The 12,582-nt window shown below is 40.3% G+C and overlaps 1 protein-coding gene across 2 annotated transcripts in view; it reads left to right on the top strand.

Moving 5' to 3' along the window:
- The window catches only part of LYRM1 (LYR motif containing 1), a 37,296-nt gene extending 24,881 nt beyond the window's left edge, over positions 1-12,415 (top strand). For both annotated transcript variants that reach the window (XM_040257599.1, XM_040257594.1), the window contains 3 exons: positions 4,667-4,825; positions 8,750-8,842; positions 11,768-12,415. In XM_040257599.1, coding sequence (XP_040113533.1) covers positions 4,667-4,825; positions 8,750-8,842; positions 11,768-11,884 — 369 coding nt within the window. In that variant the 3' untranslated portion in view covers positions 11,885-12,415. The remainder of the gene's footprint in view (positions 1-4,666; positions 4,826-8,749; positions 8,843-11,767) is intronic.
- The last annotated feature ends 167 nt before the right edge of the window (positions 12,416-12,582 follow it).

Genomic DNA, 12,582 nt, shown 5'->3' on the forward strand with positions numbered 1-12,582 from the left:
TTTTATGTTTCTCATTGTGGCCTTATTTTTCACTTAGAAAAGTTCTCTTAACATCTTCTATACTATTTTGGGTGGTGCTGAACCCTTTTAGCTTTTGCTTCTTTATAAAATTTTTGACCTTTCCATCAAATCTGAATGAAAATCTTTCCAGGTAGAATATTCTTGGCTGTAGGTTTTTCCTGTTCATCCCTCAAAATACTAACATATTATTATGCCACTCCTTTCTGGCCTGCAGAGTTTCTGCTGAAAAGTCAGCTGATAGTCTGATGGGGGTTTCCTTGTAGGTAACTTGCTAGTTTTCCCTTGCTGCTTTTACTATTCTCTCTTTATCTTTAATTTTTGCCATTTTAATTGCAGTGTGTCTTTGTGTGGCCTTCCTTGGGTTGATCGTATTTGGGACTCTGCTTTCTGGACCTGTACGTCTGGTTCCTTGCCCATGCTAGAGGAATTTTCAGCTATTATGTCTTCAGATATGTTCTCTGCCCCTTTCTCTCTCTCTCCTTCTAGGACCCTTTTATTGTGAATGTTAGTGTGCCTGTTGTTTTCCTGAATGTCTCCTGGATTTCTTTTTATTCTTAATTCTTTTTTCTGTTCACCTTCAGTGATTTACTTTACTGTGTCTTTTATTTCAGTTATTATACTCTTCATCTCTATTTGGTTTTCTTTATATTTTCTAACTCTATATTTTCTCTTTGTTAAAAACGTCTAACTTCTAAGTCTGTTTATCCACTTTTTTCCCATGTTCTTTGATCATGTTTATTTTTATTACCTTGAGCTCTTTATTGGGTAAATGCCTATTTCTATTTCACTTAGTTTTTCTTCTAGGGTTTTATCTTATTCCTTCATTTGGAACTTGTTCCTGTATCACCTAATTTTGCCTAATATGCCATTTTTATGTCTATATAACTGGTAGATTGATTTCATTTCCCAACCTTGGAAAAATGGTCTTTTGTAGGAAACATTCTGTGCATCCTGCCACCATACTCTTATCTGGTCATCAGAACTATATGCTCAAGGGGTACCCACTAGGTGAACTGCATGGGTCCTTTAGTTATGGTGGGCTGACTGCTGTGGGTAGTCTGGTAGGCATGGCTGGCCCCTTGTCTAACTGCTAGTTAGGCCCTGACTTGTTCTGATACTGCCAACTGCTGATTGGTGGGACTGGGTCACAAGACAGCTGGCTATAAAATCATGAGGGGCTGCAGGGCTAATGCTGGCTCACTGGTGGGTAAAGCCAGGTTCTAGGGTGGGTGTTCGCAGGGTCATGGTTCCCCGGTCTAGCATCTACCTGTTGATGGGTGCAGCTGATTCCTGACACAGCTGGCTATAGGGCACAGGGTGTCCCAAAGCTTGTGTTGGCTGCTGGTAGATGAGGCCTGATCCTGGGGCAGCTGGCTCTAAAGGTCCCAACATGTCTCAGAGCTGATACTGGCTTGGTGGTGGTAGCCTAGGGATTCTCTGCCTGGTACCAGCCTGATGGTAGGTGGGTTGAGTCTGCCATGGCAGGCTTCAGGGCTGTAGTCTAGTGGTCCTGAGGCTAGTGTTGCCGCACTGGTAGGCAGAGCTAAGTCCAAGTGTCCCTTCAGGGTAGGCCACAGGGTGTTGGAAGTCCTGGAGCTAGTGTGTGTGGTGTGTGGGGCAAGTTCCTGGCCCTTTTGTGGATAGAACCATGTCCTGAGATGGCTGTGGATTCAGGGAGTCTTAAGGCAACTTGTTTGGTGATTGGTGGGGTGTGTCTCTGCTCAGCTAGCTACTTGGCCTGAGACATCCCAGACAGGTTGGTGATGTCTGGTTGATGTCTAATAAGCTAAAGGAAGAATTCCAAAGTGACACTTGCCAGCAATAGGTCCACATGGTGAAATGAGCTCCCCCAAACACTTTCCATCAGTTTCTATGACTCCAGGATGAGCTCCAGTTGCCTCTTGTCTCTCCAGAAGACTCTTAAAGATCAGCATGTGGGTCTGCCTAGGCTCCTTTACATTACTGCTTCTGCCCATGTGATAGTCTGTATGTACCCTTTAAGAACAGTCTCTATATCCCACCACTCTCTGGATCTCTAAAAAGTAAGCCTCTCTGACTTTCAAAGCCAATCATTCTAGTGGCTTTTCTTCCTTGTGCCAGACTCCCAACCTGAGGAACCTGATGTGGAGCTTGTAGCTATTGCTTCTTGAGAACTTCTGCAATTGTAATTATTCTTCTGTTTGTGGGTCATCCACTTAGGGATATGGATCTTGACTATACCACAGCTCCACCCCTCCTACCCATTTCATTGTGATTCCTTCTTTATATATTTAGTTGTAGGAGATCTTTTCTATTCCAGGCTTTCTCATCAATAGTTGCAATTTTCTTGTGCCTGTAGAGTTGAGTTCAGGGTCTTCCCACTGTGCCATCTTGCCCAAGATTCCTGAATTTCTTTTTCTTTTTTTTTTTTTTAAAGTGGATCTTTTTTTTCCTTTTGTAGGTCTTTATTGAATTTGTTACAATATTGCTTCTTCTTCACTTTGGTCATGAGGCATATGGGATCTCAGCTCCCTGACCAGGGATTGAACCCACACCCCCTGCATTGGAAGGTGAAGTCTTAACCACTGGACCACCAGGGAAGTCCCCTGAATTTCTTTTAGATGTAGAAGTTAACAGTAAGGAAATAGGCTGGGGCTTCCCCAGTGGCTCAGTGATAGAGTCCACCTGCCAATGCAGGAGATACGGGTTTGATCCCTGGTCCAGGAAGATCCTACGTGCCGTAGAGCAACTAAGCCTGTGCCCCAGATCTATTGAGCCATGCTCAAGAGCCTGGGAGCTAAAACTACTGAGCCCACAGGCTGCAACTATTGAAGACTGTGTGCCCTGGAGCCAGTGCTCCAGAACAAGAGAAGCCACGAGATGAGAAGCTTAGGAACCACAACTAGAGAGTAGCCCCCATTTGCCAGTCTAGAGAAAAACCCACACAGCAACAAAGACCCAGCACACCATAAATAAATAAATAAAATTATTTTTTAAAAAATAGGCAGAAGTTTTTGCATAAGTAAAAAATAGAGGGAAGGGGAAACAATTCAACATCCATCAGTAGGAGAATAGACAAGTATGTTGGGATAGCTTCATGCAGTGGACTGAATTGCAGTAGTTAGAATATATGAACCACAGCTACAAGATATGGATGAATTGTACAAGTATGAGCAAAAAAGGCAAGTGGAAGGATATAATACCTCATATATATATAAATTTTAACTGGCTAAGTAATATTATGTTAAGCATAAAGCTATATATGAGAAGTGAAGTGAAAGTCACTCAGTCGTTTCTGACTCTTTGTGACCCCATGGACTACACAGTCCATGGAATTCTCTAGGCCAGGATACTGGAGTGGGTAGCCTGTCCCTTCTCCAGCAGATCTGACCCAGGAATCGAACCAGGGTCTCCTGCATTGCAAGTGGATTCTTTCACCAACTGAGCTATCAGGGAAGCCTAATATGTGAGAAAGGTAAACTAATTCAGGATAGTGATTCCTTCTAGGGGAGAGGAGAGGAAATTTGATTTGGAAGGGGTACAGTGGGGTTTTGACTATATAAATAATTTATTCTTTAAGATTCTTTAAGAATATATGACTTAATTATGTTATTAACTATATATTTTCTATATCTGAAAAATTTTATAATAAAAATGACTTTAACAGGAATTTAATATTTAAAAATACTGCTAGCTTTCAGGAATATACTTGGGTTGGTTCCCTTGGCCAAGTCCTCTGAAATTAAAACTGATGTATTTCAGAGTGAAAACTCAAGAGGGGCCACAAGATCTTCAGTCATCAGAAAGATTTTACTTATTATACAGTTCTTATGTGGACAAGGAAGGAAGGAAGTAGGCCAACAATTTTGAGAAATATTTTCAACAAGATTATGATGAACTAAAAAAGATTGCAACCTGACAAGTGGAATTGAGCCTGCAGACTCATTTTATTTGGCCCTCTTGGTACTTGCATTTTCAAAAATAAATACTGTATTTTTTGAAATTTCTTATTTTAAACATCTTGACTGCCACCTATTGTTAAGCTGTCAGGAAATCTGGCACCCTTAGGACCTCAATTCTACATAAGAATAGCTGGCTGGGACTGAGTAGAACTGTTCTGTTTCAAGGGGGCACATCTCTAGTTGGCCACTGTCCCCACTAGCCAAATTTCCTCATTTTGTTGCCTGCTAGACCCCAGAGAAACGTCAGTTTACAACCCCTGCATTAAACTCAAGTTCTCACATAACTAGAAAATTCAGTTATTCAAAATGTGCCTTCTTTTGTGCACTCAAGTTAGTAATGTAATTTTACCAGTATATACACTAAAAGCATCATTTCTAAGATATTCTGGGAAAGAATACACTGGTTTAAAGAACATTAAATGTGTATTTTTGTTTTGTCATATTCATAAAAATAGTCATCATGCAAACAGCAAGGTTGAACAACCTTCAACTAAGGGATGATGTACAAGGCTGTCTAAGAGATTGCTGATATTCATACAGCACCATTCTGGCAATGTTATCAAACATATCTGTTGAGAAAGAGCAGTTATTTTCTAGACTAATTAAAGAGCTTGATTTTTTTAAATGTACAGCTGCTGTACTGCCTACTGTCAAAGTGAATTTTTATGCAAATTATCCTCCCTTCTATTTTGGTGGGTTGGAAGATGACAATGGCAACACGACAAGAAGTTCTTGGCCTCTACCGCAGAATTTTCAGGCTTGCGAGGAAATGGCAGGCTGCATCAGGGCAGATGGAAGACACCATTAAAGAAAAACAGTACATATTAAATGAAGCCAGAACGCTGTTCCAAAAAAACAAAAATGTAAGTAGGCCCCGTTGGATATTGCAAGGAGGAGAGCAATTCTTGTGGTGTTTGTTCATTTCTTTTCTATCCTATAGTTGAGAGGACTGAGCAGCACAAATTAGAGGGACAGAATGTGGAGCAAGAAGGGGCCAGAGGCACAACCTAGCTGGCTTACCCAACCACTATAAAACAGAGGCCAGCCTGGGTTTCTCTCTTCACTTTCTTCAAGTTTCAGTCCAGCTGGTAAGTGGCTCAGCATCCTCAGAAGACTGCGTGAGCTAGGTGACCAGTGAGAATTTTCAGGGTAGAATCGGTTCCTCACACACTGTGCCTGTTGTCGGTCACTCCCACAGGAAGTGCTCAGAGTTGTGTTTGGTTTTTTCAATTCATAAGCTATTCAGAGCCTCCAAGTATAAACCCATTCAGAGGAAAGAGAATAGAATTAAGGCAAAGGTTCCCTTTATAACTTAGCTTTGAACTCAAGCCTCTTTGGCTAACAGAGAGGCTTTGCCCTTTGGGACCTCAGTATTGGGTAAAATAGTGCCTCCATTAGCTAGCTGAACCCAAATACCAGGGAGCCAAAAACCATTCTAAGAGGCTTGATTTGACAAACCATAAAGTATTATCTGTCAGCTTCTTGGGAAGACTGTCTGGCTCTAAGCGTGGAAAGACGTTTTCAGCTCCTGACTTTCCTTGCCTCTTTCTTGTTGATCTCATGGATTCAGTATTGTCACTGTTCACTTTGTGAAACTTCCTGACAATCTGCTTTCTTTACTTTTCCCTCTCTGAGCCCTGTCTCAGTCTCCTTTCTGCCCTGTCTTTTTCACACACTCTCCTACCAGCTATAAGAGTCCTCTAAAGGTCACCCCCCCATACTGAGGCCCAAAGACCATGGCTCCAGATCCCATATCTTGGTCTCTCATCAGCCACCTGTAGGAACTCACCACAAGCATAATAGCCCAAAGCAGAATTCATGTTTCCACAAGAACACCTCCCTTTCCCATTTTGCCCATTTCCACCATAGCTTCTGCCACTACTTTGTGACCCTTTGCTCTCATTCTTTTATTCAACAAGTAGCTGAGTGTTTACCATGTTCCAAACATCAGACTAGACATCAGGGATATAACTGAGCAAAACCAAGACAGGGTCCCTGAAAGATGTTTCAGAGTTAGATGGAAAGAAGTGTAAAATTACCACTGGGGTTAAGTGCTACCTGAGAAACGCTCCCAATCTAAAATATCCTTCCTTTCTTATAATCCCTGAAGCCTACATGCTTTTAATACCAACCTGCTTGTGAAACTCCTTTCGTCTCTTCTGACCATCCTCCAACTTTCCCAAACTTTTTCTGATTTTAGCATAGACCATGCATACCACATCAGTGTGTGTGTACCCCTTGAGGTCCTGAATAGTCCTTTGAGAAATAGAAATAAAATATTGTAAGTGCTGTTTCTATTTATTTTTATTGCTCCTTTAAAAATGTCTATATATATATATTATTGATTATTAATAGTTTAATAAATTTATAAATACACATATGGAAGCTATGGGCTCAGGATTTTTTTTTTTTTTTTTTTTTGCCACACTGTGTGGCTTGTAGGACCTTAGTTCCCTGGGACATGGCAATGAAAATCCTAACCACAGAACCACTGTGGAATTCTCCAGGCTCAGAAGTTTTTCTATTAAAAGAAGTAGATGATCAAAAACTTTGTAGACCACTGACCTATACCTTTCCCTAATTAGACAGTCATAATTGTTTTCCTTATTTGTTTCATTTATGTTGGTATGGTCTCCTTAACCAGATTGTCAGTTCCTTGAGCACATAGACAGTTTCTTATACCTTTCTAGTATATCTCATGGCCCTGTCTATGGTTGTCACTAAATTAATGAGCACTTACAAATACTTTGATTCAATTGATCTTCTCCAGGAAGTCTTCCTCAAGTCCTCTGCCCTCAACCAACCCCATGATGACCACCTACTCTGAATTCCTGTATAGCAGTCTGCATCATTGCCCTGTTGATGATGTACCATTGTGCCTTTTCTGTAGCTTCATGTGTCAGATTTGTTCTGCACAGGTACCATCCTTGATAGTTGAGGGCAGGTACCATGGCCTCACAGTGTCTAACCTGGGGATGGGGATATCATAGTAGTATACGACCAGTAAAGCTTTGCAGGTTCAATCACCTAAGGACTACTCAATACCCTTTGAGCCTGCAGTTAAGGTAATAATAATCCTTCATTTGCCTCTGCTTGAATTGGCCCAGTGTGGTACGAGCCAGAGAGAGGTGTATGTGCTAGTACATGAATGAGATAATGTTGTTGTGTTGGGGGAGGTACATGGGTTTGTCATTTTAAAATATGTACTGTTTTACCATGTTTTAGAAAGGAAACATAATATCATATAATTTTGAAAGTACTGTACTTAACAGAGTCCATTTAAAGAGAAAGTTTAATATTAGTATAGGTAGTTGTGGAGATGACAAAATCACACAGGCAGCCTCTGAATGACTGAATTTGGAGAACTCTAATCCAGCTTGTTTAAATGGACAGCTGGAGCCCTAGAAGCCCTCAGTCCCCATATCTTTATTAGGGGCTTCTTTCTCCCTAATCCCTCATGTAGACCTAAGTAGTCTCCTGTAACCTCACTTGCTATAAGAGCTTAATAATAACCCAAATGTATTTTATTAATTGCTCTGAATCCCAATAGGCAAATGAGAACATGGAAATCTACCCCCAAGGTAGACAATCAGAAGAATAGCTTCTGAGAAATAGAGAGGTCAGAAAGCTGAGCCTCTGTCCCAAGGGGCTCAGCTGTGGGTTTTTTTTTCATTCATTGCAGGTCCTAGAACTTCTCTGTGCTCCAAGAGGTACCACAGGACAGGAACAGCCTTGGAATTTGCAAGCCATGGTAGCCCAGGCTTCACTGTGGGTGTCATCTGGGGCTGATGCAACCCACCTCTGCTTTGAAGCCCACTCTTGGTAGAGTCATGTGTTGACTCATTTTCCATCCTCGAAACATTGTCTCCTCATCTACTCCCTGGCTTTCTGTTTTCAGAATGAACTTTTTATTTCTTTACTTGAAATTGGACTACCACAGTTTAACTGTTTGGAAATTTCAAACGTCATTTCTTCTCCTCAGTAATGAGCAAACAGTTTACAGTTCAAAATAGAAGGTGGATCATTCTCCAATATCTTACTCAGGGGGTTTCTAGACAGCAATTGCTGAAACACTTAATCAACATGGGGAGGGTATGAAGAAGCACTCTCGTTCTTTGTTGGTAGGAATATAATTTATGGATTGTTCATAGGAATATTAATTGGTATAACCTCTTAGAGGGTAATTTGAATCTGCAGGGACTATCTGTAAGAGTTAAAAATACGAGATCCATTGTTTAAAATGGCAAAAGATTGAAAATAACCTAAATGTCCATTGGTGGAAGATTGGTTAAATTATAATTCAGTCATATGTTGGTATTTTGTGCAGCTGTTAAAAAGAATGAAGCAGCTCTATACGTGTAAATATAGAAGGAACTTCAAGTTGTTAGTGAAAAAGCAGGGTTCAGAGGTTTCATTTTTGTAAGAAAAACTACTAGGTCTTATAGAAGTATACTTATATATGCATAGAATATCCCTGGAAAAACAAACAAACTTGTGATAATTGTCTCTGAGAAGGGGAATTGAGAGACAGGAAGAAGAAGAAGATGATTTTGTTTTATATTATATCCTTTTGTATCATTTGAATTATTTTTACTCTGTGCTTATATTAGCTAAATGATTTTTTAAAGTTTAATCCACAGGAAATCTTAAATTGTTTTTGATTTTTCAAATGACCAATATTTAATTTAGTGGCTGATGAACTGAAAAAGTTTAAGAAAATGTGCACCTCTACTTTATGTAGCATTGGAAAGACGCTAACAGTCTCACCTCTTTTTCCCTTTTAATAGCTCACAGACACAGACCTGATTAAACCGTGTATAGATGAATGCACAGCCAGGATTGAAATTGGACTACATTACCGGATTCCTTATCCAAGGCCAGTAAGTGTGACTTCAGTTAACATGTGGTGTGTACCTATCCTTGTCAACCTAGTTATTTCCAAGAATATATACCAAGAGGGCTCGTGTTTGCTGAAAAGCCTAGAGCCCCTGTAGGAGGCATGTTGGAAATAAGTTATGCTTGCATGGCCACCAACCCATTACAACAAGCTAAAATGTCAATGAATGCCTGACTTCTCCTACTTGTAAAACTTCCCCCTAGATGGAAAGGAAATCCAGCTCACATTTATATAGTTTTCTAACTTTTACCTTTTCTATGGAAAGATTTTTATTTCTATTATTTTAAAAAACAGGTTTACTGTTAATAAAAAAATAAAATTCAGGATTTCCCTGGTTGCCTGGTAGTTAAGGATCCACCTGCCAATGTGGGGGACATGGCTTCAATCCCTGATCCAGGAATATTCTACATGCCACAAGGCAGCTAAGCTCATACTTCACAACTACTGAGCCCTCACTCTAGAGCCTTCAAGCTGCAACTACTACACCTGGGTGCCCTAGAGCCCATGCTCTGCAAGTGGAGATGCCACCACAACGAGAAGCCCTTGCACCACAACTAGAGAGTAGCCCACATGCAGCATTGAAGACCCAGCACAGAAAACTTAAATAAATAATTTTTTAAAAAAGAATAAATAAAATTCAAACTTTAAAGAAATGCATAAGACAGTGAAAATTGTCAAAAATTCTCACCCTGTGGGAGTGACCACTATAACTTTTAAGTTGGACCATATGAAATTGCCAATATTTTACGCTTGACCTACAAAAACAGCAACTTTATATTTTATTGGCTCAGCCTAATAGTTTGGTAATATATCCTTTTAGTCTTTTTTTCTATACTTGCATACATACATTTTCTTTACTTAAAGTACATGGGAACCTAGGCATACTGCATTTATTTTACTTCCCTTTTTTGCATATCTCTGCTTCCATCTTTTAAAATGGATGCATTGTATCCTTTTGTAAGAATATACCCTAATTTAACCAGTACCCTTTCACTGGACATTTATGTTGGTCCAGTTTTTCACTCTGCACAGAAAAGTTTGTATACACACTTTTTCCTCACCTTCTTTGGACTCTCATTTCACTATATGATCTGTGGTTCTTCCCCTCCATGCAGGAAATAGGGCAAAGAAGAGCACAAGCTTTGGAGTCAGATCAGGATTCAAATCCTGGTTCTACCACTTAATATATAATCATGAGCGAGTATTCATCCTTCTGAGCCTTCATTTTCTCATCTATGAATATTAGAATAATATTCTTTGTGAGATTATATTGAGAATTAATGTGTATAAGACTATAAAGAATATGAATCAGTATAGAATTACAAGCTGGATGTACGAACTGGATTTAGAAATGGCAGAGGAACCAGAGATCAAATTGCCAACACCCATGCTTCATTGACTATGTTAAAGCCTTTGACTGCGTGGATCACAGCAAACTGTGGAAAATTCTTCAAGAGATGGGAATAGCAGATCACCTGACCTGCCACCTGAGAAACCTGTATGCAGGTCAGGAAGCAGCAGTTAGAACCAGACATGGAACAGCAGACTGACTCAAAATTGGGAAAGGAATATGTTAAGGCTGTATATTGTCACCCTGCTTATTTAACTTATATCAGAGTACATCACGTGAGATGCCAGGCAGGATGAGTCACAAGCTGGAACCAAGATTGCTTCGAGAAATATCCACAACCTCAGATATGCAGATGATACTACCATAATGGCAGAAAGCAGAGGAACTAAAGAGCCTCTTCATGAAGGTGAAAGAGGAGAGTGAAAAAGCTGGTTTAAAACTCAGCATTCAGAAAACGAAGATCATGGCATCTGATTCCATCACTTCATGGCAAATAGAAGGGGAAAAAAATGGAAACAGTGGCAGATTTTATTTTCTTAGGCTCCAAAGTCACTATGGATGGTGACTGCAGCCATGAAATTAAAAGATGCTTGCTCCTTGGGAAGAAAAGCTATGACAAACCTAGATAGTGTATTAAAAAGCAGAGATATCACTTTACCGACAAAGGTCCATGTAGTCAAAGCTATGTTTTTTTCCAGTAGTCATGTATGGATGTGTGAGTTGGACCATACAGAAGGCTGAGCGTGGAAGAATTGTTGCTTTTGAGCTGTGGTGTTGGAGAAGACTCTTGAGAGTCCCATGGACTGCAAGGAGATCCAACCAGTCAATCCTAAAGGAGATCAGTCCTGAATATTCATTGGAAGGACTGATGCTGAAGCTGAAGCTCCAATACTTTGACCCTGATGCAAAGAGCTGACTCACTGGAAAAGGCCCTGATGCTGGGAAGGATTGAGGGCAAGAGGAGAAGAAGGTGACAGAGGACGAGATGGTTGGATGGCGTCACAAGTCAATGAACATGAGTTTGAGGAAACTCTGGGAGATGGTGAAGGACAGGGAAGCCTGATATGCTGCAGTTCATGGGGTTGCAAAGAGTTGGAGAGGACTTAGCAACTGAAAAACAACATAGAGTTAGCACTTAGCAGAGAACGTAGTACCTAGTAAATCTTTGATGAATATAAGCTGCTGCAATGATTGCAATTCTTTGATTATCTTTATTATTTTTGGTTGTGCTGGGCCTTGATTGCTTTTGTGTGGGCTTTCTCTAGTTTCAGCAAGCGGTGGCTACCCTTCGTTGCAGTGCATGGGCTTCTCATTGCAGTGATTTCTCTTGTGAAACAGACTCTAGGGAGCACGGGCTACAGTAGTTGCAGCATACAGGCTCAGTATTTGTGGTGTGTGGGCTGTAGGGCACGCAGCTTCAGTTGTTGTGGCACACAGGCTTAGTGGCCCCCAGACCAGGGATCAAACCCATGTCCCCTGCACTGGCAGGTAGATTCTTATCCACTGTGCCACCAGGGAAGTCCTATAATTTTTAATATTATCATTATTCTTATTCAGATTCATCTGCCTCCCATGGGCCTTACCCCACTACGAGGCCGGGGACTTCGAAGCCAGGAGAAACTGAGGAAATTTTCCAAACCAATATATCTCAAATCTCATGATGAAGTTTCCTAACTCAGAACAAAAGTTTTTTTTTCTGAGAATGATGAGCCAACTAGGCCTTGAATATAAACCAGTTAACAGTTCTTCTTGATTAGGAGCAAAAATCCAATTATCTTCTTAAAACCTCTGAAATATTGGTACTGTCCAAATGATGTGTGTTTACACATCACTACAGTTTTTGAGGATCTTGCTGCCTGACGAGACAAACACTAACCTTAGAGGTCATGGACCTTATATCCTCACTGAAGCACCACTTGGAAACAAAACGAAGGCCTGTGGGCAGAAGACTGAAGGGTGACAGAAGCTTTCAAAGGAATGCCAATCACCACACATGCCAGCTGATATGAAGAAATTAGCCAGTTGATGAAAGTTCTCATGGCTACTTTAGGATTATACACTACCCTTCAGAATATTTTTAGGCCTTTTTTTTTTTCCAAGTTATAGATTTACTTATAAGTGGACTTTTTGTGTGTGCTTTGTTGTCTTTTGGAACTTACCATTTCCAGATAAAATTCCCTTAAAAAGTGCATCATCTTTGGATCAGTCATGGTTTTTCATTGAAATTTTATGAGACACATCTCTGCCCTAGATGTACACATACACAAAAGTGCATATCTTAGGTAAATGCATATATTTAGTTTATCTTAAAGCCTGTGATTACTTTGGATACACCCAAGACCTGAAATGCTCACTAGAAACTCATACTGCGT

Source organism: Oryx dammah, unplaced genomic scaffold, assembly GCF_014754425.2.
Source record: "Oryx dammah isolate SB20612 unplaced genomic scaffold, SCBI_Odam_1.1 HiC_scaffold_2, whole genome shotgun sequence".
NCBI lineage: Eukaryota > Metazoa > Chordata > Mammalia > Artiodactyla > Bovidae > Oryx > Oryx dammah.